Here is a 24,956-nt window from a genome sequence, read left to right as displayed (position 1 = left end):
AGCCTTTCTTTTATTCTATCTTCATCTGCTGAAAGAAAGTAATGAAGTTGATAGGGAATTTAAGATAAGTTGACGTTCAATATACTAATTTTTATTATGGATTACTTTCCTAGCCGGCTCTGCCACTAAAGGCGATGATAACACATAAGACAAACATATATTGATCCAAAACAAAAAAGTTAATATAATAAGCGATGATTTTCTTCATAGTACAAAAAAAAAAATTAATTCATGTCCACGTGTTATGACAAATAGATCAATTGTGGGCTTTGTTTGAATTTATAGTTAATTGTAATGATGTGAGTTAGTAGTTATAGTGTAGTTTTTATCTATTTTAGTTTTATTTTTAAAATATTAATTTATTGTATTTCTTTTCATTAAAAAATAGATCAATTGGCGCTGGCGGGGAGAACGGAGTTAAAGCCAAGCCCATTCGAGCGCGGAATCTATCCGAAACAGAGATGAGGGCCCACATGCGTTATCGTGGGCCCCACAGAAGCATTTCACGCCTCACACTGATTGAATGGCGCTAAGCTACTGTGCTGGTGTCGACAAACTCGTATCGAGTCGTCAGGTCTTTTCCCGAAACTTCCACAAACCTCCCAGTTTTTGATATTGAGCTGATCAAATATGAGGGCCCACTTAAGCAAAAGCAGATTCCATATCCACCGTCGATTGCACGAACGTATAAGATTATTTCGTAACTCTGCCGCTATAAATTATTCCTTGGACCGAACAACCACTTCTTATTTCCAATTGAGCCAAACAAAAAACTTCCCGATCTTGAAAAGCCCGTGTTATTCGTGATCTCACTTGCAAAGAGAAAACAATGGCCACCGCCAGCAGCGAGGTAATTGAGTTTCGAGTCTCCTACTTCTTCATTTTTGGATTTCTTGTTTGGCACAACTCTGTGTTTGGTTGCTTGGATCTTAAGCAACTTTTTGTTTTTCTGAATTGTTGTTGTTGCAGAAAGGGATAGAGATCAACAAGGAGAAAGAGTTGAAGCACCTAGGGATTTTTAGGGTTGTGGCAATTCACACTCTGGTGTGCGTGTCGAATCTGTACGATTACGCGAAGCAGAACTCTGGGCCTCTGAGATCGACAGTTGGGACTGTGGAGGGTGCTGTCACCGCCGTTGTTGGTCCTGTTTACCGGAAATTCAAGGGCGTACCTGACGATGTCCTTGCTTTTCTCGACACCAAGGTTCTCTCTTTTTTTTTTTTTTTTTTTCTTCTAATTACAATGAAATGTAATAAAATTGTTGAGATTTGAATTAATCAGATGGAAACGAGCAATTGATTTGTTTTGTTTTAGTTTACCTGAAATCATATATTCATGATGATGATAATCAGTAATTGTTTACAAATTTTTTGGTTCTTTTCCTGATGCGGTGAATTGATAAGTTAATTTGTCAAGGTAGCTTTCAAATTCCTCTACTTGTTGCCCTCGGATTAGATTAAAAAGATGATGTGTTTTTGGGAAATGGATGTTTGTGTCGGATCAAAGTAAAAGTTATGGTCCTCCTGATATCCTTTGTGAATCGATGTTAAGAGTGATATCTGCCTGGTTTGAATACATGTTTGTGCTTTTGCTTATGCCCGCGGTTTTTACTTGTGGTGTGGTGTTTTGTGTCTGGATTTGTGCCCTGATTCTTACTAGGCCCGTGGTATCTATTGTAATGAGACTGATAAAGTAGATCATTCAAGGACCATTGCGAAACTTTCGTGGATAATTGATGCTTCTGACCCATTCTCTTTTTGGTAACAAACACTTAATGATCCTAGTACCTTTGGTTAAGGAGTCATAGGTTACATGTTCTACAATTTCTTTTATGGTAGTTCGTGTTCTGTGCCCTTGTGCTGTCTTACTTTCATAAATAATCGATTTTGATGAAGGATTCATAGATGTCCATAGGTATGGGTAAGTTTTTATTTTTTTTAAAGCAATTGACATATTCTGAAAATATCAATCGTTTTGTTTATTTATTTTCACAGGTAGATCAAGCCGCAGGCAAGTTTGATAAGCATGCTCCTCCATTGGCTAAGCAGGTTGCGAGCCAAACGCATGTTTTGATCCAAAAAACATTGGAAAAAGGCCAGAAGTTTGTAAAAGAGGCTCAAACTGGGGGTCCGCGCTCAGCAATTCATTATGCCGCTACAGAATATAAGCAGTTTGTCCTAAACCAATCTGTGAAGTTGTGGGTTGGACTGAACCAGTATCCTTCCATCCACAAAGTGGCAGAGAAGGCTGCACCAACTGCTGCCCACTGGTCCGACAAATACAACCGCACCGTAAAGGACTTCACTCGGAAGGGTTATGCCATCTTCGGCTATTTACCCTTGGTTCCGATTGATGAGATATCCAAAGCAGTTGAGAAGGGTGAGGCAAAGAAGAAAGAAGATGCGGCTGTGCATGTTGAGCATTCCTCTGATTCAGATTGAATAAGTCTCTGCCTCAGGTTGTTACAATCTATCGTTGGCTTCTACAAGTCGTTTGGTTTTTAAGAAATTTAATATAGGGTTCGTGGGGAGAAGAAATGTTGATCTACTTAGCTTAGCTAGCGACTATGTAAATGATTTCTAGCCCTCTAAAACTTTTTTCGAGTTATGAAATGGTTTAGCCAACAATGGCATGCACGTATCTAGATATCGGCGCTCTAGTTCCGGTGCATATTTATACCTTCTTGGATAGGTTCATCAATATCTGTTGGAAGTTTCTTCAACAAAGTAGATTGCCCTGTTGCATACTAGGTTTAATATGATGAAAAATGAGTGCCTTTGCATGTGTGGATGAGTGGCCTGTGGAAGCAAAATGAAAAGCAGTATTTTTGACGTACTGGCTTTAAGTTCTTCAATTTTTTTAAAGGACACTGATTTTTCGAACTCTTCTTCTTTTGTTCACTTACACTATCTTGTATGTTATAGTAAAATATATTGAAAAATAAAAGAGAAGGTATTTAAAAATAAAAGAGAGTGTAAGTGGACCAAAAGGAAAAATCAAGAAATTACCGATCTTGAGTCTGAGCAAAATCATATTCTTCACTGTTGATAATCTGGTCTCAATAGTAATATTTTGGCACTGCGAGGAAATCAAGAATGTCAAAATGTTCTTAATCAAATATTTGGGTCTAGACCAAAAATCACGACAAATGAGATCAACCAACTGAGTTATAATACCCTACAGGCAAATTACAATCTGCATTGATTTTGAATGCGTTACTAACAATTTTTCTTTTGAGCTCGATCCATGGATTGAAGTCCAAACTATCCAATTACAAGAATGTTAGTAGAAACTCAATTGTTAGGTTAGTCGGGAAGTTGGGAAAAAAACAGTTGTTAGGTTAGTTGGGAAGGCTGCACTTGACATTGCTCCTAATTAACCTTCTTTTATTTCGTATTGTCTGCATAAGCCCGAACCAAAGCGAAAGACATCCCTAGATTGGTATGGTACTAAATATATAAAAAAAATTATAGAATTCACATGAAGTGAAAAGGAGTTCATCCACAACACAACAGTTACACGGACTCTTATTCAAACAGAGACCAGTCTTGAGGAAAGCAATAAAACCAAACAACACTTTTGCAGCAACATTGATTATGCAACTGCAACAAGAAAAGAAACCTCCAAGTGATTATGCAACTGCAACAAGAAAAGAAAACCAATGAGAATCATTCATCCCATAACATATCAAACACAACTTGAGATCTCAAACACTAGTATTTTCAAGGTTACGAAAGCCTGAAGAAATCATATACAGTGATTAGATCACAAATGCAAGGAAATGTAATCTTTTACCCTCTTTTACATAATGTATATAGTGCATAAAAATGATTATAATGCAAATGAAACCGACAGTTTCTCTAATTACGCAAAAACTGTTAGGGAAAATGGTGGTTCCTAACCTTTCCGTCCAAAAGAACCAGATCCTTACCTAGGAGAAGGGTCAAATCAATAACAAATAAGAATTTTGAAATGGGAAATTTAGAACTAACAACAACAAAACAATCATATAGCGCATGCTTCAATGACAAGTGCAATGCCAAAATGCACTCTCCTAAGCACAAGCTTTGGAGCCTTTAGCATTGCCTTTGGATGAAGAAACCTCCAAAGACCAAATTGGGCTCAATTCTCTCAGAGGCCACAACAACATTTCAAAGAGCTTCAACACAATCCCAATCATGAAATAGAAACCCACAATGTCCTTGAAACTGTCAAAGAAGCAAACCTTATATGCACTCATTTAGTTCTGGAGGTGACAGGGTCAGTGCTGTGTTGGAGGAGATCATCGTAGGGGTCCCTCCGGCCGGCAACCTGGCTAATTTGGGCATCCCAACGAAGCTGCGAATTGTGGCGCTCGAAGGTCCAAAAGCCATAGGGACGGAGAGGTAGGGCCCACATCTCCTTGGTCTTGTTGCACTGGTCCTTCACCGCATACACATGCTCTCTGAATTTCCTATCCCTCTCCTTAGGGTCCTCCATTAGCTTCAGTATCAGATTCTCAGCAAACTCCATTACAAACCCCATCTTCTCACTCTCCCTGAAAAACGTTAACCTAAAAAAACTTAGCTCTGCTCAGTGTCTCCACAAGCCCTGATTTTATACAATTTAAACTATTCGCAGGAAAGCCGATTCAGCTATTAGATTCTATAGGGTTCTGGTACTTTCTTTTCTTCTCTAACATTTTCTAGGCAACCAAACTGATCGAAAACTCGCGAAATGGAAATTTCCAGATGTTTACTGTAAGCAATTGATTCAGAAACCGATCTAAGCTGTGATTAAACTAAATAACATGAAAATCAATCAAAAATTATAACAGAATTGAAGATAAGAATCGATTGGGGAGCTTACCTGGTGCTTGATTTACAAATTTCCTACGCAGCTCACCGTGTTTGGCAACGATTTTTTGGGGGTCAAATCAAATCCGGCAGAAATAAAACTTTTTCCTTTTTCTTTTTACACTATTTTATTTATGGGTTGTATTTTCTTGGGCCAAGGCTTATCCGAGTATTTTCTTTTTTCTTTGGGCCGATGCAAAAACTTCAATTGGGCCAAGAACTTTGAGTGAATTTAAAATTTGAACATAGTTGCATTTTTGTGATTTATTTTCTTCTTTAATCAGCAAGAAGCCATAATCCCATCTTAAGTTGAAAACTTGTTACTCTTCTTTAAGACTGATAACCTAATCAACTAATATCTCTTTCTTTTGCACTACAAGTGTTAGAGCTCAAATTATGAACCCTTTTCTTTTTTTTCTTTTTTCTTTTTTCGGTGCAAACAGAAAGTGATAGTCAAATTCTTGTCATAAGTGAGTAAGTAAATTTACTATTGAAATCATCCGTCACATAGGGATTGTTATAATACTCACCAATGATTACATTGTCCACAGCTTAGTGATTAAGGTAAGATCGGTCCACAGCTTATGATTTTCTTTTATTTCTTTTGGTATTGTTGATACAGCTGGCCATTCCCATATCTAACCAAACACATTCAAGAATTTGAACAGAGCTTCCCAAACTATACCCACAAGTTTTTAGCTACCACCCCACCCCTACTATACAAGAAGCACTGATTTAGCCAACAACAAGCCCTCAAAAACAGTGTCTGTTACTTGCTTATTTAGGGAGTCGAAACTCAAAAAGAGGAGTTCGAGTAGGCAGAAGGGCATTGAATGGGCATCATCTTTTCAAGAAACTGTTAGCCTCTGCATCAGAAAACTTCCATGTCAACTGGCTTAAAAAAGCATACAATTAACTCCAACCAACAAAAATAAATTTAAAGTTTTTAAAAACAGATCAAAGAGAAGCAAACAGCAACAGCAAAAACAGAGTGACGTTCATGTATCATCCAGTTGAGACAAATATATTTTCAAGGCTGACATCTACTACATACATGGAGATAAAAGTTTCAGTTACATTACATCAAACTTTGTTTTTTTGTTTGTTTTTGGCTTTAAATTTCCAATGCTCCTAAGAGTGGTAATAAGATTCTATATATTCAAATAAGATCTGTTTCGTCTTTGGAAACTCTCAGACAATCAGACAAAAGGGTTTTTGAGAGCAGTGAACGTCATTTTGTACTTGCCTTTAGACCAAAATTCAGACTTTGCAAAGCAGCAAAGCTGGGTCACCTGCTCAGCTCTCTAGTCTACACCCTTTGGTTTTTCACCTGCTATTCTTAAAAACCTAGCAACTAGGGCTTGGAGTTGGACCACCCACTCAACATCAAAGGTTTTATTTTAGCCTAAAGAAAAAGGAAAAAGGAAAACGTATTCGATCCATTTTTAGTACATTAGAATAGTTTAAAATATCGCATTATAAAAAGGAAAAAGGAAAAAGATGTATAACAAGTGCGCTCCCACAAGGAGGAGGAGTTGATGCTGTTCTAATTTTTCTCCCACTTGAATTGGTTTTGTGAACCCAAATGACTCAACCCCAAAAACCCACCACTTGCAAATTGCATATCTTTTTCCCCACTGCCACTAACTTCAATTCCCCTTTCCTTTTTCATTTTGTTTTTTTAAATTTTAAATTCGTTTCCTTTTTTACTTTTTTCTTTATTGTTCTTGGTCAATCACTTAAATGTTTCTGACTCCTTTTGACCACCTAAAAGCAAGTGAAAAAGCTAAAGGAGGACAGCAGAAGAAGAAGGAGATAATTAAACTTTGCTCATTTGGTGTCTGCCTCACAAGCACAACAACAACTTGCTCATTGGCATTGCTGCTCCCTCTCTCTCTCTCTCTTTCTTTCATGCACTCATGCAAAGTAATTACTCCATGAGCTGTAAAAAATCCGAATTTCGAATCTAATTTTCCTTTCTTTTGCATCCAAGATAACACCACCGTAACTTTACCCTAAAGTTAACCCAATTTCTCAGATTTACATTTGCATCCAAATACAAATAACATTTTTGAAATGGGAAAGTATAGCCATGGTAGCTTTGGGGTGTCATGCATCCAAATCAAATATTTTTGGGAAGTTTTTAAACCTTGGAAATTTCCCATTCCCAAGACCCAGTGACCAAACTCACAACTACCAAAATTACAGTTGACCAATTTTTGTAAAAACAAATGTAACCCCAAAACAACAAGAGAAGAAAGAACATTTGAATTTTCATGAATTTTGGATATTTGTTTAACCGAAATTAAGGCTAGAGTTGCTCTATAGTACCCAGAAAACAAAAACAAAAAAAACAAAAAAACAGAGAAAAAGGAAAAAAAAAACCTCACAGGAAAAAGAAAAAAGTCCCTTGCTTCCCCTCAAAGATCCCCCTCTGTACAACAAAGGGTGAACAAAATTTCCAACGGCCATAATTAACTTAACATATATATTTCCACAAAAACGGCCCCGTTCCTTTTTTCCTTTTTTCCGCTTGGTCTTAATGCACATTTTCCTGCCGCTACCGTTACCGTCCCCGTTACGGTTACGGTCGTCGTTTTTTTTACTTTTTTTTAACTCTCAGCCATTTCGTCATCACCCCCATTGACAGGTCCGTCACCGTCAGCACCATCACCCTCCTCATCCACCCACCTCTCCACGGCGGCGCACTCAGCCTTGTGGCGCAGCTTCCAATCCAGCGCCTGACAGGCACGTGAGCAGTAGTTCACGGCCCCACACACCGAACACCGACGAAATTCGTGCCTCCTAGTCTCCGGCCTCCCACACCCCACGTGCGAGCAAAGCCTCAAACCCGGTCCAGGCGAACCCTCCCGAGCGGCGAACCACTCTCCCAAAAACCGGTTCGCCGGGTGCATCTCCGGAGCGGGCACGTTGCACCCGAAGTCGCTAAGCAGCGGGCAGCCCGACCCGGTCAGGTGCCCCAGCTGAGGATGAGGGTGAGGATGTGGGTGCGGGAGTGGGGTCCACGTCAGCAGCTGCCGCATGGGCACTCCCGAGGCTGCCGCAGACGACAAAACCGCTGCCAGCTCACGCGCGTTGGCCTGGACCAGAAACCGTCTCCCTTCCGTTATGTTTTGACGGACTCCGTAACCGTCCTGCAGGCAGTGGCCGAGCTCGCGCAGCGCGTCGATGTGTCCAAGAAACGCCGCACGCGCGCACAGCGCTACCCCAGCCCGGAGGTCCTTGTCGTTTTTGGAGCCGCCGCTGCCGTTGAACTGAATGACAGCGAGCGAGTAGAGTGCCGGCGCGTGAGAGCCAATCGCCGCCTTGGCCATGAGCGAGGCTCCGCTCCCTCGGTTTTGCAAACAATAGAAGCGAATCTGCAGAGATGAGGAATATTAATAAATTAATAACAAATAATAATGTGAAGGAATGTTCATAAAACTGGATTTAATTAAAATTAATCAATCAATTTAATGAGATTTATTTTTTTGGGGGGTTGTTCCTGAGAGTGAACTGACCATGCCGAGAGTGTAGCAGGCCTCGACGTTGCCGGCATCGGCGCAGAGCTTTAAGAATCGGTGAGCCGACTCGGACCAGTTCTTGGCTTTGAGGACGAACGTCTTCGGTGAAGCCTTGGAGACCACCAGAGAATGGAGAGCTAAACCGTTTAATCTCTTGCATCTGTTAACAACAATTCACACCATCCAATCCAATTATCAGTTACTTCCGTCAGATTTTTTGAAAAAGAAAAAGAAGAAATTAAAAGACACACTCCACACCACACACCACGTATCTCTAACCACCCGAACCTCCCAACTGAAAAACAATTTCCTCCAAATACAAAACAAAAAGGAAATTAGGAAAATTCCAGGATTGAAAACGTACGTTATCGAGGCGCTGATGAAATCGGAAGGGGAATTGGCGGTGGAGCTGAGTTTGGAGAGAATTAGAATGAGGAGGTCGTCGGGTAAAGAGTCGAACAAATCGACCGACGCCGACGACGAAGAGGAGGAGGAGGAGGAGGAGGAGGAGGAGGAGGGTTCTCTGCCGGTAGTTGTCTCCGGTGAGAGCTTATTCCGTTTCCGGCAGACACAACGTTCTCCGGCGAAGTCCTTCTTCCTCTTCTTCTGAAAGCACACATCTCCTGCTCCTCCGACTCTAGGATAGCAAACCCCACCCCTTGTTCTCATGTTTATGGCTTAGAGAGAGATTACGGAATGGAGAAAGCCAAGTGAGGGCCTTATATACGAAAAGCCAAGAACAAAACCAAAAGCAGCAACGACACACAGCCGAATGCTCTCTCTCTCTCTCTCTCTTTCTTAACAAATAAATATAAATATATTTGAAGCGACTACTAAAACACACATTTAATAAACATAACGTCCTTATTCACAACTTCAGCCCCTGGAGTTGTTCGTATTTACGGTCAAACCGAGTTGACCCAGATCCGTTCGTCTGTCTCTCGTCGGTTTGTTTTGGCTTTTCACTCTCCCCTGTACTTAAAGAAAATAAATAAATTTAAAGAGAGGGAGAGAGAAAGAAATAAAAATCCTTCTCCCTTGTCTGCACGCTTTTGAAGTTTGAACCCAAACCCAAACCCACCCCAACACAAACACACACACACACACTCTTTTTCGTTTTTCTTTTTTCTTTTTTCTTTTTTCGGAAATTAAAATTTATTTATGAGAGAAGAAGAAGAAGAAGAAGATGAAGATGAAGATGAAGATGAAGAGCCTTTTTCCCCGATATCTGCTCTGGTTCCTTTTTAAATGTTTGTTGTTGTTGGTACAGGTCAGGTGGCTGTCTTTTTTTTCACTCCTTTTTCTCTTCTATCTTCCCCTAAAAATATATCTCTCAATAATTTTATTTCTAATTCGTGTCCAAGGCAGTTAATTTTGTTACCGGTAAAAAACCTAAACTTGGGGTTACTCTCCTGTTATTTACAAATTTCACACACGGTAAAAACACCTGAACTCGCGTGTCAATCCACTGGGGCACTTCGTCTGATGGAGCGTGGATAATACGCGTTCGGTGTGAAGACGGGAAAATCGCTGTCTTTTTAACAAACTTCAGGTAGCAAAATCTGCGCACTCGTAGAAGACCCAGCCAAATGAAGGTCAAACGTATGAATCAGCACTTACACAGGTTCAGTTACTCTTCTTTGTTTTACTTGTCTTTTTCCCTTCTTTTTTTTTTCTTCCAGGATTTATCTCTTTGTCTTTCTTTTTTCTTTTTCCCTTTTTTGGTTGACGTGTGTGTTTTTTTTTTCTTTTTTTTACTCATTCTGTTGGGGATTATAGCATATCCTATTTTAAATTTTTTTGCCGAGACAGACTTGCTGACATGGTGCTAAATTTTACCAGCTGATTACGGTGAATTTTGGGCGTTGGAATTATCCATATGAAGAAGACCCAAGGATTGTCGTATGTGAGTTTTAACAAGACAGACTTAATCGTTACGATTAGATATTCAAATTAACCTACTTATAAAAGTTTCACCCCCAAAAAAAAAAACATAATTAGGGCATAATTTATTTCGTAATGTCCTTCGAATATCATCTAGAGAAATGACTAGTAAATATAATTGTAGATGAGAAATTACAGGTAATTGATCTACAAATTGGATCCATTATTTCTTTTTATTTTCAAGATTATTTTTTAACTATTTTAGGTCAGCCTGTAAAATTGTAGCCAGACCAGTAAAGGTGTGAATAGAAGGAAATCTTTGATCGCAAGCTATGTAACAGTAATGGCGCCGTAAAACTGTGAAAAAGCTAAAAACCCTTACGGCAACAATCAGAGACACGATCCCTGTTCCTCCGTGAACAGAAGCCATAGCCGTAATGACAAGCAAAATTAACCCAATTCAATTGCTCTTTTCACGCTTTCACTTTTACCCTAGTTTTCACAGCAATGTTACTTTGTCTTACCTTATTTTATTTATTTATTTGGGGTTTAAAATTGGAGTTGTAATTTTACACAGTGGCTTATTATCAAATTTTTTTTAATTAATACATACGATATTTCAAGAAGGAGAGTTGACGAGAGCATATCATGTCCAAAATAATACTTTAAACCACTTACGCGACAAATTTCTTATTTTGTTTAGTGATTTATAGTCATAAAGAAAGCAATAATCAAGTGACACATAACTTAATTACATAAATAAAAGCCAGCTTTGGCAACTTGTTAATTATCAGCAGGCAGGCTGGCTGGCTGCAAAGAGTGTGGTGTGGTGTGGTGTGCTGTAGTTCTCGTTTCCAAAGTCAAAAATTTGGCACTCTCTTTTGGACATTTAGGTTTTGACCAAATCATTAGACGCCCTCTCCTTAAAAACTGATTAAAACTCCCTGAACTTAATCATAACTCTTTTGAAAAAAAACACTATGGAAAGAATCTTGTGAAGAAACGGAGATTTGTAGTCAGCATAAGGAACGTAGAAACGTCTATAGATCAAAACAGAAAAAAAATAAAACGTAAGAACCTCGGCAAGGTCCCCCATTGCTGTTACATCGCACTATAATTAAACATTAATTATTTCTTTTAATCTCGATTAGTGACGTTGATAAGTAGTTTTCTCCGCTTTGCCCCAGTTTTAATTCGTATCAAATAAGTTATTAAAATAATGGGAGAACATGAATCATGCCCAAATTGAATTTTATCAAATACTTTTTTATTTTATAATTTACTAGGTTGATTTTACTATATGAAAAAGGACCAACCTTTTTATTTTTTTTAAAGAAATGAAAATGAAAATGTTAGAAAGTCTTGGCAGGCGTGACATTTTCCTGAAGTTGACTCTTCAAAGTTCAAACAGGCAATAGTTTGTAGCAATTAATACAAAATAAATAGGATCTGTTGTTGTAGTCGTAAGACTTCGTATGTGGCCTAATGGTGTAAACAAACTTACTGGAGATATTATTGTTTTGTTATTCCTGTTTAATAATATAATATATTTTCGTGTTGCATAAGAGTTTCTCGCATTGTGATGGCACCAATAAACCTTTCTTTCTATATTTCTAAACGAGAGCGGGTGTCTAATCTTAATTAATAAACTTCTAATGACAGATTCACAGGAAGAAGAATGGCAGTTTAAGCAAAGAGGGGGTTGTCATGCAACTAATTAAAATTTAAAAAGGTGGATTAAGTTGGGAAATGACGTGGATCTCAAGAAGTGATGTCGACCACTCATGTCATGCTAGGGGGCCCACGTGTCTCTCCTTTCCTGCCCTAGCTAGGTGGGACGTGGGGCCCTATCTATACAAAGCATCAGGAGGGGAAGGGGGAGGGGAGTGGGGTCCGTACATCGTAGGGACAAAGAATGGGCCGTGTTGTTGTTGCCAACCTCCTGTGCTCCTGCTCCTCCTTCCTAAGCCATCATCCATCATCCATCATGTCAAAATGGCACCCGCGATCAACGAAGCCGATTTGGTTCCAAAAAGACCAAAAATATATGCGTGTGGTTAGGTTAACTTGGAATATTGGTCAAGACTCAAAGACCAATTGAGTTCAATTTATCCATCTATAGTCTTACACTCCATGCCCCACTTGTAAGTTCCCATCCATATCCAACTATAGAGCTACATGTCGATCAAAAGTAGAAATAAAAAAACTACATGAAATGGAATGAATAAAGAAACTGAGTGACTTTTACTTATCCTCTCTCTCTCTCTGCTCTTTCACTTTCCCCAATTATTGCGTGAATTCGGATCCATAAATATCCCCTCTTATTTTCTCAAATATATATATTTTTTGATTCTCATTCCGGCAAGCCCTTAGGAGTTTAATAACTTAAGAAAGCAACCCAAATTGGCTGAGAGTGTTTAGGGTTTTATAATTTATGATTAATATTACACCCTAAAGTGCAGTTACCTCTCCTAAGTTATAATGAAAGTTGACATTAATTTGGAGCACTCACATGATCGTAAGGATTCGATTTCACTGTTGTTGCGATTACGTAAGTGCTCCAAATTGGTGAGAGTAACCTCATAAGTTATTATCGACTAATTTATCCCAAATTTCAACTCAAGGTTGTGACCAATAAATTATAAAAGTGGATCAATCGGGCAGTGTTGTTAAAACGTAATAACAAAAAATCTAGAACTACGCAAGTAAATAACAATATTTTTCCGTGGAGGAGATTGGGTTGAGGTTCATGTATTATAAAAATCTGTAGGGCAGAGAGATAGACGACTTAAACAACAGAAAACATCCAAAACAAACAAACAATTAGCGACTATTCTCCCACTAAATGATTTGAATTCAAAATTCCAGGCATCCAATCCAAGATAATTATGCAATTATATCTAAATCTTGAATATATTTATAGTGGATTTCTATAAAATATTAATTCCAGGGAAATTAATGAGTTTGTAGTTGGCCGGTTTGATAGATAGGATTATTAGCAAAATGATTTGACGTTAATTATTGGAGTTTAGTTAATAGTTATGTGGGCAGGCAGTAATGTGTTTAAGTGGTTGACCAAGTTGTAGGCCTGTAGCCCTGTAGGTGATAAGCATGATCTCCAAATTTATGTTGGGAATGGGATTAGTTGGTTCCTTAACTTACAAGAAGGGGTGTTGTCGTACGCTAAATTATTTAACTCTATAAAAATTCAATGGCTTCAACTTGAAGGAGTCAAAGACACGAGCCACTTGTGTTTCCAATTTTTCTCGTGGAGTCATTTTCTTTGAGTCCTTAAACAAGATTTAGCTGCGGATTTTGTTCTTGTTTTTTGTCTCTTCGATGGGATAGCTCAGGACCTTGTTCGATGATTTCTCCAATTATTTTCCATCTCGTATCTTACTTTGCCACCTCTCTCTCTCATACATAATTGGCAAGTGTTGGATTGCTAATCAATCATTTAAAATGAACAAGCGGCTTGACTAGCAGAGTTTTCTAGACTTATTTATTTAGAGAAACAGTGAGTCGGATGGCATTTCAGCTCACCTTTACAATTTGCTAACCCCTTTTGTTAGCAGAGGTTTTAGTCATTGTTTAACTGAACAAAATCACAAGATACCCTTTTAATTGAAAAGCAAGACAAACTAAATTTGAGGATGTAAAAAGTTCTCACGTCGAAAAGTTAACGCAGCTTATAACAAGTTGAGTTGCTCTTTTACCAGTCAAAATGTCTACAATACTAATTAAGCAGGCCAGCAATCAAATTGAATCAAAATATTGGTGTTGGAATTTGAAGGATTGATATATATCCAAGAGGTACGTATACATGTTTTTATTTAATAGTGTTAAATTTTAGAAACATTCGTATATGCGATAAGAATATGGCCGTATGCATGTAATTATGCCATTGTTGTTCAATTTGAATAGAAGGATTGTATTGCGACATTATCCTTTTACAAATTGATCACTTGTCTTAATCCCTTACGCTGCCTGATTTAGTGATGTATCATGATCGGCTGGGAGTACTTAGGATCTTAAAATATATTCCCACAGGACACGTCAGGGTAATATTAATATTTATATATAGTTGCAGAATATTTGGTTGCATGCAAGTTGTTTGACGCTGACACCTCATGTGGCATAATTTGTGATATTTTCATTCCTAGACTCTCGATTTGGATTAGGGTTTTTGTGCAAGCGACACGTGGTCGGCTCGCAGTGAGAAATTCCTCTCGCTTTAGCTAAAGATAACACTAGGTAATTTGGATTTGGAAGCAAAGGTGGAGAGCTGGCCTCCTTGCTCCTCCATGCTTTCTGATACCTTTTCCACTATAGGGATAAAGAGCGAATGAATATGAATATTTCTTTTTTTTTTTTCTTTCATGTCAGAAAATTACAAAAAGAAAAAAAGGCTAACCCACTTTCTTTTTTAATTATTATTATTATTATTTAAATATTTTATTACTTAATTAAACCCCTTGTGGGGTATGTATTGAGGTGGTTTGAGAAGCAAGTAAATAAAAAGATTTGTAGCAGTAAAATAAAATTTACAACAAGACATGCAAAAGGCAAAAGCAAAGGGTCACGTGATAGCTTTGTCGCGCAGTATGATTAAGTAAGTAAACCAACGCAAAGCACACTTAGCTGCCGTGTAAATTAATTTAATCACACAACAAATTAGCACTCAATCCGGTGATTTAGTTTTCACTCCTAATTCACGTTCACGTGTTCATGTTACTTTATCGTGGAGTGCATTTCAAGTGTAACTCCACGTGGCACCACAGTGATCCTAGATTTTACTGAATAAGCCGATCATCGATCACCTGGCTATAAATATCTTGGTCATGATAATCCAAATCATATTATATTAAGAGTAAGTATACCTTCTTCACTCATGTAAAGTCCCAATGCTAGCAACATTTAACCTTTTTTATAAAACCTCCCACTTCTCGGACTAATGCATGTAGTTAAATTTAAGATAATATCGATGTTAGTAATAGAGAGTCGTATATTCAGATAGTTTCGCGATCTTCATGGGACCCTAGTTTTATTCATTTTCCAGTTGTATTTATACGATATTATATTAAATTGACGGTAAGATGATGATGGTGTTGAGTGTGCATGCATGACACATAAGCCAATATGATCTGTAGCAAGATGAACGGGGAAGCCACCGTCTCATAAGGTAGGGTCCAAGAAAGGCCAAGGAGAAGAGCATACCTTTCTGTTAAATTTGGACAGAATCTGTTTAAGGGATGGGGAGCTGTTACGGCGGGACCCACTATTGTTGGGGGTTATGAGACAGGTGAGTAGTTCCCTCTGGCTGATGCACGCCTCTTTTCTCCAATCGACACGTGGCAGCGCTTTTGCCTATCGGTGGCAAAGTGGTGGCACCTAGTTCACTTGCCACGGAAGAGAAAATTTGAAGCTCAAACCGCATAGGTGTCGCAATTCGATCCCAACAGTAGTAGTACAGTAAAAAAAGAAAAATTCTCAAAATAAAAGTCTACAAGTCAACGCGTTTAACGGCACGTTATGTAACAGCCGTTTGTGTTGGGCTGTGAGGTTGAATCTTTGTCAAGGCACGGCATGGAGGCCGCCCAGTCCCTTGGGGTATCTCACCACCTCGGCTCCCGTGATACGTTTCTCACTTTCCACTTCTTCACTCAAAAACAGATTGTGATCATTATTAATACCCAAAATCTCAAATATTTAAAAATAAATTTTGGATTTTTCAAAACTATAAGCATCTAGCTTTTATATTTGTATTTTCAATTAGAGATGAAATGATAGGGGAGCTTAATTAATTCGACAATGATATTCAACAACTTTTTGATTCCCCACCGGCAAGGTTCAAGTATTGTAGACAAATACTGATTAATTCGTTCATTAAAATGAATGCATTGTTTTATGCCAATGTTTTTTCTTTTGTATGGACGGTGGACCACGTATAAAAAGCTCGTAGCTAGTTAACAGGTCTAATTCAGTGGAAAATAACTTTAATTTATAAATTAATTGTTTTAAGTTCGAATTCTCATAATATCTTGGTAAGTGTGTGTGTAAAACCCGGCCTCCACCTTATCATTTAGACTAACTTCACGAATATATGAGATAAACCGATTAAGTATACTTGGTGGCTCGTAATACACCAACTCTTATGGAAGAATATATGTGGCTTAAACAAACCCATTGTAGAGATAGAAGCATTAACTTTTATCTGCAAAATAAAATTGGAGGATTTCCATGTTATCCATTTGTGTGTGATCCTCTTTTTCTAATTTCTCCTCGCCTTCAAGTAGATATTGTACTACGTGCCATATGTTTTGCGAATTGTGCCTCACTTTTGGTACCACCAAAAACATGTGTTGTGGCAAAGTTTTGTACACGTAGAGGGAAAGTGGGTTGTGGATGTTGGTGTACAAAAGAGACAACAAATTCTAAATTGGCTGGACTAAGAAAAGAATATATGTATACATAGCTAGAGACAAACTGGAAAGAAATCTACAATGAACTTGGTTACTTGGCGATATTTTGGACGAGGGTTTGACGTAGAGAAATGTCAATCTTATTCTTCGTTCCGTACATCGGAAAATAAAAAGAAAGACGTTTTATTTTATTTATTTATATAAACAGAGGAATTTGAAGGAGACAGAGCAGAGGATGTTGCTTAACGCATTTGCCAGTTCTTTAGGGACCCTCGTAATCGTAAATGGTGCAGAAAATCAAATGAATTGCAAGGCATGCGCACGTGACTTGTTGTGCCATGGTTGAGTATGGACCAAGCCAACCCATATTTTTATTTTTACTGGCTTGCTTGCTTGTTTAACATACGTACGCGGTGGTGGCCTTGAAAAACTTGCTAACAAAAAAAGTAAAATAAAATCTTTATAGAGCGATGACTATGATTGAAGAGACTTATAAGATATATTAGTTTTGAACCACAGTCACATTGTGGTGATCAAGTCCTTGATCGTGGGTCTTGAATATCCCAAGCCTATGATTACTCATAATGGAAAAAATCTCTCTCTTGCTAGTTAAAAAGACTAAAACACTTTTATAGATCAAATTTATTATCCTGATCAATTGACTTAACTACTCAGCATTTTTATGCGTCTTGAATTTGCATGTCGACAAAACCCTACCCTAATAATAGCTATTGGATTTGCCATGCACGTGTAATCTGAGCCGTAGATGCAGATGCTACAGTTGATCACACGTCAATGGATATATCATATATTTTCCACAAAAGTCAAGACTGACAGGCTTTGACTGGGACTTTTAGACCATGTGATGAGTAGACGACGTAGATTTGCATAGTCTTTTGCTTTTTATTCTTCTTCTTCCACCAAGTGGAGCTAGAAATTAAATAATTATATGAATTCACACGCCACCTCACTCACGCTTCTTCTGTCTCTCTGCGAGAGAGAGAGAGAGGTGAGGTGGAAGTCTTTTTACGTTGCTTCCCCCTCCTGCCACTTCGTGTGACAATTCATCACGACTAGGCTCAGTCTTCCATTTTGGGAACTTTGTGTGACAGAAAATGGATGAGATTGAAATGACAGAAACATCCCTCAAATGGATATTTGATCTATGCAGTTGAGGGACCAGGGGTATAATTGGAATTTTCATTCTTCCATATCCGTCCATCCGTTTCACACACTGCTTCGCCGTGCAAGCAAGGCGTACTGGGGTTGCTTTATGCTTCCTAGTCCCGGGACAAGTACAATTTCGCCTTTACGTGCATGGTAAGTGAACTTCAAAAACTCAACAAAAAAAGGAAAAAAAAAAAGAAGAAAAAGAAGGGAAACTATTCAGTCATAATGTTCCCCAACACATCCATTTTATGGCTATTCTTATTTCTTGAGTATAGTAATTATATTACTGTCTCCTGGCCTCACCCTAGCTATATCTATAAGCGATCTTTTGATTCTTAGATCAGCCAATCGGAGAACCCCGCGTGGTGGTGAGAAATTAGAATTAGCCACAAAGCTTTTCACCCTTGCACTTCAAGAGTTTTCTATATATACTGTTTCTATTTGGTTTGATTGTGGATCAGATAAGGTTGAGGAGCATGTGTGGAGTGGGTGGAACAAAATATCTATCCATTTCTCATTGTGGGCACACAAGGGTTTTCTTACTTTTACATATTTTTACTTTTGAGCTTTTAACTTCAATGGTCCTAAAATTTATACCTGAATTCAACTCTCTCAATTGTGCTAATTGATAAGTCATTCCATCACATTTCGTTAATTTGGCCATCTATTTGAGGGTTAAAGTTTTACTACTTCTTTACATTTGTTTTACAGCTTACTTATGTGGAGGGTTCCTAACCCAAACAGAACCACCACAAGGGAAAGCAATAACGTTATGTCAATAAGACCAAGATGACATGCCACCCTCCTCACAAGTGTTATCTGATTGTTCACGTTTTTACTCTCTTTAGCTCTAAGTACATTTCCAACTAAGAAACTTGCCAAAATAACCAAACAAAAAAAAAAATTGAAATTCAAGTTTTCCATTATAACCCTTGACGAGAGGCTTTAACAACCATTATAACCAAATTAAAAGAGACCCCAAAAAAAGAGAAAAAAAGGATTAAAGTGGAGAGGGTTAGCTGCATGCATGCAATTATAAATTATAAATTATAAATTATAATTTACGATTATGAATTTAAAAAAAGGATTTCGTAAATTAAAAAAACAAGATGGCAGCTCAAGGTAGCGTAAAATTCCATCATTCTCATTCCTAAGTTAATTAAAACATAGGGATTTGTGAGAATTTAGCGTAACGAACTATAAATGGGATTAGGGAGAGGAAACTAAGGATGTTGCTTGACGCATTTGGCGTCTACCTCTCTCTTCCTCTCCTTCATCTCTCTCTCTCTCTCTCTGATGATTCCATCCACCCTCCCTCCCTCGTGCCTCGTTTGCTGCGCAATATCTCACTGAGAGACCACACGTGCTGCATGCCCTAATTTATTTGTTTTTTGAGTCTTTTTTAAGGCATGTAACATTCTCTGTTCCTTGGAGTTAAAAAAGATTAAATACTTTATTAGTATCAAAACACTCTTGTTTGGTCAAACTGAAGCAGACAAAACTAGATTGTGGGGGCTTTTTGGCCAACAACACCCACTAATTTAAGCCAACGCCATTAACTTTTCAAACCGGCCCCTTTCAAGTTTAAATTTTTAATCACACTAGGTCTCTAAAATTTCCTCAGTTTCTACATAACAACGACTCAATAATCTTATTTCAAATCATTCACATGGGGGGCTACGACAATTATTGGTACATTAACTCTATTTCTTTCCTTTTCTTTTCTCTTTTCTTATTTCTTGATGTTGTTTTGTGAAAAAATGTATTGGACCGCGATATATTTATGATTCAATACAATAAGGAAATAACGCCATTTAGGATGTGACATTTATGGTACTAGTGAAGAATTTTTCTAAGGAACATGCCCCACTTTTCTCATTTTTTTTGGGCATGATTGCTTGCGGCGTAACATGAGGAACTAGAAATTAAAATTTCAAAGTTTGGAATGTGAAAAACAAGGGGTTAAGGTGATGATGTGATAACATTGCTTGTTGTTGGCCATTCCTTGGACATCCCTTATGTAAATGAAAATTAAAGAAGTTGACCTCCACTCAAGTCATTGGATTCAAAGAGGTTAATCTTTCGTTGAATTAGAGTTTACGACCGCTAACTATTTTAAGATTGCTACAACCAATTTATATGTCGATGATTAAAAATATTTAGGTCCTTGCCCCTTAATGAGCCACAATGCCCTCTAAATTATAGGCTGTGTTACATTTTAAACTCTAAACATAAGGAAATTAAGGTTTCATCACAAAACCAATTGACAATAAGGGGAGCAGTCCAACTCCTTATAAGTCCTTACTAAATTTCTCAATTTTCCAATATAGGACATTTTCATTTTTACATTCTCACACACCCCCACATATGATGAAAAATGGCTAACAATTGTGACATAATTGACTGTCGGGAGGTCTCAAAACTAAATTGAAGGTTCATAGTGCAAATTAAGTGAAATATGGTCCAAAATTCACGAGCGTTACTAAATTTTCCCAACATTATCATTTGTAGTTATGATATGGGTAATCCTAATTCATTTTTCAATTCCAACATTTTGTTGGAAATACATCAAGTACTCTTGTCTTCCCTCTTTTCGTACGTACTAGTCATGTATCAATCATTATACGTACTATGTATTCCCTTAGCTTCTTCTACAAACCAGGAAATCTTTAATAACTTGAAGAAGAAGAAAAAAACATAATTAGAAAGAAGTTATCATATGCACAGCAATTTCTCAAAACCTTTTGTTGTTGTTGTTGTTGTTGTTGTTCAATCGATCGTACCGAAAAGTTGGTCATTATTAAAATTACCATTCTATAGCAGCTGAGGAATGAATGGGATTGCACCAATATCTGTTCTCCAATCCAATTCATGCTTCAACCCTTTCTCTATTTTCCCCCTCAAACTAGAACGTTTGGGACAGATCAAATATATGTTAACTTCTTGGAGGATTTAGCTAGGGTTGTTGTGATTTTGATGTAACAGCTTCTAGAAGTGAATTAATTAGCATGTAACATTCCTTCCAAATTGTGACTCGATAAAAATATATATGCACGTCTCTTTCTGACTTTGTTTATGTAGTAGCATAAAACCCCACGTCATTTCACACAAAAAAAAAATCAATTAAAAACGCAGACTTTCATATCCAAACTCGAAAGCAAAGTTAAAGAATGAATAGAAAATAGTTAAACGTCCAACTTCCAAGCCCAAACATATGGCATGCACCTAAAATACACAAATCCCATATAAAAAATTCAGAAGAAAATTGTGTTAAGCCAACACGATAATGCCGCTATATAGCTTCCCTTTGGCTCTTAACATATGCATGCATCTTCACGGATTTCAGGTTGTTCGTCATGCTTGAGAGCTCCATTTTATCTAACCAATTTGTTGGCTTCAATTTTTCTATAATTGACTTACAGATAAAACTCATGCCGATTCGCTATCGGCAATAATTAATCTGTATTATTACCCGCTAATGGTTTTTAATTTGATATAATATAAGGTTGACTCTTGACTAATGGGAACAACATACATGTAACATGATGAAAGTAACCAGCCGTCCAAAGAGCCGACAAGGGGTCGTATGTTGTTCTCATCCAAATGGAGATAGAAAGAGGGGGAGATTAGGTGGTACAAGAAGCAATGGTTGCATCATTACAGATAAAGCATACAAAACCCTGATGTTTGGTCGGCATCTAATATTAACTTAAGTAAACATCACCATGTTGCAATAACCAAAGATTATGACCTTACCAAATAGTCCTTTCGTTCATCCTCCGCATATTTTCTTTTCGATTCATCGACCCGATTGACAAGTCACACTTCTCTCTCAGTCCTTGTAGTTTGTAGATTTATGGGAGGGTACGTAGCTAGGGTTAAAATGAACTACCTACTTGACATGAACCCTAAATGGTAGTACTTGGAAAACAAACTGCAGACACAGAAATTTTGGTGTAATAAATTCTATTGACAAGAAAATAATTAGGGTTCGGTGGATTAAATCGTGGGCCCCGTAATTCACCCATGTGGCGTGTGACTCATCAAAATTGGATTAATTGTCAAAAATGACAAATGGCGACATCCGACGGAGTGCATCAAACGGTTCAAGATGAAGACAAAATTAAAGGAAAGAATCTTCTGTGATTGACTTTGATTTAAATCAAATATTAATCAGGTTAATCAATTGAAGATAATCTGGTTAAATTGCCAGATTATGGGAATTGATTTAAATCAAATCAAATCCCACAAATCAAGGAAAGTTATTTAGGTCAAGCATCCGACAAAAGCCTATAAATAGGAGGCCTCAAGACGAAAGAAGAGGTCAGAAGGTCAGAGAAAAAAACCTAGCACTCAGAAGAAACAGAAAACTCTCTGCATTCTTCACCCTACCTTGGAAGAGCCACCAAGCACAACAAATACGTGCCGGTTCCTTCACCATAAAAATCCCAAACACCAAACAAGCTTCGTGCTACCCGTTTGATCAAGATCAAGTCTCTACGACCCTTGTATCAAACACAAATTTTCTTTAAACACTTTGGAGATCGAATCAGAGGATTCAATACAGAGATTGTAACCCTAAATTTCATAAATACAAATATTATTTTGTACACGTGTTCTTGTCTCATTTGTCGCAGGAAATTCGTGTTTACAAATTTGGCACGCCCGGTGGGACAATCTCTGCCTCTCATCTCTTTCTCCAGTTCCAAAATCAATCAACACACCAAAAACGATGGCTTCCAAGAAGATTCAATCCGTTCCCGCGACGAGAGGCAAAAGCGTGAGCGCCTCCTTCTCAAGCGGAGATTCTGCTGGGGTCGTCACCCGGAGCAAGGCCAAGGCGATATCCGCAACTCAACATGTTACTTCCATACCGACTCAAGTCAAGGCGAAAGATGTTCACCGAAGGCGCGAACCGGTTATCAATTTGGCCTCATTGGGGCAAAAGAAGAATACCTCTCGGGCGGATGAGAGAAACTCTCGGAGTGAAGGGAGGAGTTTTTCGGGTTCGAAAAATTCGAGAGAACGCTCACTCTCGCTTGTTTCAGACGCTGACTCGAGCACAGGCTCATACCATGGATCCCCGCCTGACGATCAACAGAAGAAGCTTACCTCGGCATCCGTAGGTGAGTCTTATTCTATGGCTATGCAGGTCATGGTGACGGGAGCTATGTCTATTGAAGAACAGCTGGCCCATATGAGCGAAGCAGTCACTAAACTGACTAAGATGGTCGAGGAGAAGGATGTGCAGATTGCTTCTCTCATTAACAAGTGGGAGACACATCAAGATAAGGAGCCTAGTCAAGACGTGCATAAGAAAGAATCACATCATGAAGCTGAATCCAGCGAGAAAGGATTGGGTCATGAAACAGAGTCGGATGATAAGTCGCACGGAAAAGGCAACACAGCCTCGGTGGGTTCTTTATCTATCCAACAACTTCAGGACATGATCACGAACACCATCAGGGCTCAATATGGTGGGCCTTCTCAAGATACATTTATCTATTCCAAGCCTTACACCAAAAGGTTAGACAACCTTCGAATGCCAACGGGCTATCAACCTCCAAAGTTCATGCAGTTTGATGGAAAAGGTAACCCTAAACAACATGTTGCCCACTTCATCGAGATGTGCAACAGCGCTGGCACTAACGACGATTATCTCGTGAAGCAATTTGTCCGATCACTCCGAGGCACTGCATTCAACTGGTACATTGACTTGGAACCTGAGTCAATTGACAGTTGGGAACAAATGGAGAGAGAATTCCTCAACCGCTTCTATAGCACTCGTCGCTCAGTTAGCATGCTAGAGCTCACTAGCACAAAGCAGCGAAAAGACGAACCTGTTGTTGACTACATCAATCGTTGGCGTTCATTAAGCCTCGACTGCAAAGATCGAGTCTCAGAGTTATCGGCTGTAGAGATGTGCATTCAAGGTATGCATTGGGGTCTGCTCTACATTCTTCAAGGGATCAAACCCCGTACCTTTGAAGAATTGACCACTCATGCGCATGATATAGAGCTAAGTATCGCTAATCACGATGGAAGAAAGGAAATGGTGAGTGATCATCGAAATGACAAGTCGTCGAGAAATGGGGCAGACTCTTTGAGGACACGCATCTTGGAGTCAATGACGATCAGTGCTACTCCAATGAAGATTTCCACTCGAGGCAAGAAAGATGCGAGGAAGGCCGAGTCGACTCAAGATCAAGAACCACGACGACACACCCTAAAAGAAATGAAGGAGAAGAAGTATCCTTTTCCAGACTCTGACGTAGAAGGCATGCTGGAAGACTTACTTGAGAAGAAGGTGATTGAGTTACCTGAGTGCAAACGCCCTGAAGAGATGAATCATATTAACCACCCGAAATACTGCATGTACCATCGTGTCATCAATCACCCAGTGGAAAAGTGCTTCGTGTTGAAAGATCTCATCATGAAGTTGGCACAACAAGGAAGAATCGAAATGGATCTTGACAAGGTGGTAGAGTCTAACCATGCTACGATCTCGTTTGTCTTATCTGGTTCGGCACGTTTGCCCTCACTTCAATCACTGGGGGCATTCTCTGAAACCCATCAACTCAATCCGTATGAGTGTGTTGGAGTGAAAAGTCAAAGTAGTGTCGATTCATTCGATGACGATAATGAAGGATGGGCATTGGCTACTCGGAAGAAGTTACATAAAAATGCTCCTTTGCCAAGAACTCCTCGATCAAAAAGATTTGTAAGCAAAAGAAGTTCTCCTCAATCACATAAAAGGCATAGAGGAAATGAATTATCAAATATGAACAAAATGGTTCCAAAAGATGAACTCTTGAAACAAAGGTCGCCTAGCCCCATCATGCTACATGACTTCTTCCCCAAGGGATTCTTCAAGAATAATGCGTCGAGCACCTCCCGAGGTGAAAAACATAAGGAGGATACTTCTCACTTCGCTTAACACAAATTCAACCAAAGCTCCTTCGCCTGCACGAGCCAAAACTGCACAAGGCACCAAACGCTCCTTCGCCTGCACGAGCCAAAACTGCACAAGGCACCAAACGCTCCGCCTGCACGAGCCAAAACTGCATAAGGCACCAAACGCTCCTTCGCCTGCACGAGCCAAAACTGCACAAGGCACAAAA

At 38.7% G+C, this 24,956-nt stretch overlaps 3 protein-coding genes across 4 annotated transcripts; 1 reads left to right on the top strand and 2 right to left on the bottom strand.

Annotated features, from left to right (window-relative positions):
* The first annotated feature begins 549 nt into the window (after window positions 1-549).
* On the top strand, window positions 550-2,831 carry LOC117615847 (REF/SRPP-like protein At1g67360). Its single transcript, XM_034345014.1, has 3 exons — window positions 550-850; window positions 970-1,203; window positions 1,995-2,831. Exons 1-3 carry the CDS (start codon window positions 830-832, stop codon window positions 2,439-2,441), a joined length of 702 nt encoding a protein of 233 aa, XP_034200905.1. The 5' UTR covers window positions 550-829; the 3' UTR covers window positions 2,442-2,831.
* Window positions 2,832-3,365: 534 nt separating this feature from the next.
* Window positions 3,366-4,950, bottom strand: LOC117614473. 2 transcript variants are annotated; one of them, XM_034343304.1, is made up of 4 exons: window positions 4,849-4,950; window positions 4,226-4,537; window positions 3,903-3,931; window positions 3,366-3,639 (listed from the first exon to the last, which is right to left on the bottom strand). In XM_034343304.1, the coding sequence occupies exon 2, from the start codon at window positions 4,522-4,524 to the stop codon at window positions 4,237-4,239; it is 288 nt and encodes a 95-aa protein (XP_034199195.1). In that variant the 5' UTR covers window positions 4,525-4,537; window positions 4,849-4,950; the 3' UTR covers window positions 3,366-3,639; window positions 3,903-3,931; window positions 4,226-4,236. The 2 variants fall into 2 exon arrangements, with proteins under 2 accessions (XP_034199195.1, XP_034199188.1); XM_034343297.1 differs by lacking the exon at window positions 3,903-3,931.
* Window positions 4,951-7,016: 2,066 nt separating this feature from the next.
* Window positions 7,017-9,411, bottom strand: LOC117616237 (F-box protein At1g67340). Its single transcript, XM_034345486.1, has 3 exons — window positions 8,724-9,411; window positions 8,357-8,519; window positions 7,017-8,215 (listed from the first exon to the last, which is right to left on the bottom strand). The coding sequence occupies exons 1-3, from the start codon at window positions 9,026-9,028 to the stop codon at window positions 7,448-7,450; spliced, it is 1,236 nt and encodes a 411-aa protein (XP_034201377.1). The 5' UTR covers window positions 9,029-9,411; the 3' UTR covers window positions 7,017-7,447.
* Window positions 9,412-24,956: the final 15,545 nt, after the last annotated feature.

This window comes from Prunus dulcis, chromosome 1 (genome assembly GCF_902201215.1).
Source record: "Prunus dulcis chromosome 1, ALMONDv2, whole genome shotgun sequence".
In the NCBI taxonomy this organism is placed as follows: Eukaryota; Viridiplantae; Streptophyta; class Magnoliopsida; order Rosales; family Rosaceae; genus Prunus; species Prunus dulcis.
The sequence above is the reverse complement of the archived record's forward strand: the minus strand, read 5'-3'. Positions and strand labels throughout refer to the sequence as shown.

Excerpts from the sequence above, each read along its gene's own strand:
- LOC117614473 (XM_034343304.1), bottom strand. The coding sequence starts at position 4,524 with ATGGGGTTTGTAATGGAGTTTGCTGAGAATCTGATACTGAAGCTAATG.
- LOC117616237 (XM_034345486.1), bottom strand. The coding sequence starts at position 9,028 with ATGAGAACAAGGGGTGGGGTTTGCTATCCTAGAGTCGGAGGAGCAGGA. Across the intron at positions 8,520-8,723 it reads TTCATCAGCGCCTCGATAAC|ATGCAAGAGATTAAACGGTT; the intron begins GTACGTTTTCAA and ends TGTTGTTAACAG. Across the intron at positions 8,216-8,356 it reads CCTGCTACACTCTCGGCATG|ATTCGCTTCTATTGTTTGCA; the intron begins GTCAGTTCACTC and ends TCATCTCTGCAG.
- LOC117615847 (XM_034345014.1), top strand. The coding sequence starts at position 830 with ATGGCCACCGCCAGCAGCGAG. Across the intron at positions 851-969 it reads TGGCCACCGCCAGCAGCGAG|AAAGGGATAGAGATCAACAA; the intron begins GTAATTGAGTTT and ends TTGTTGTTGCAG. Across the intron at positions 1,204-1,994 it reads TTGCTTTTCTCGACACCAAG|GTAGATCAAGCCGCAGGCAA; the intron begins GTTCTCTCTTTT and ends TTATTTTCACAG.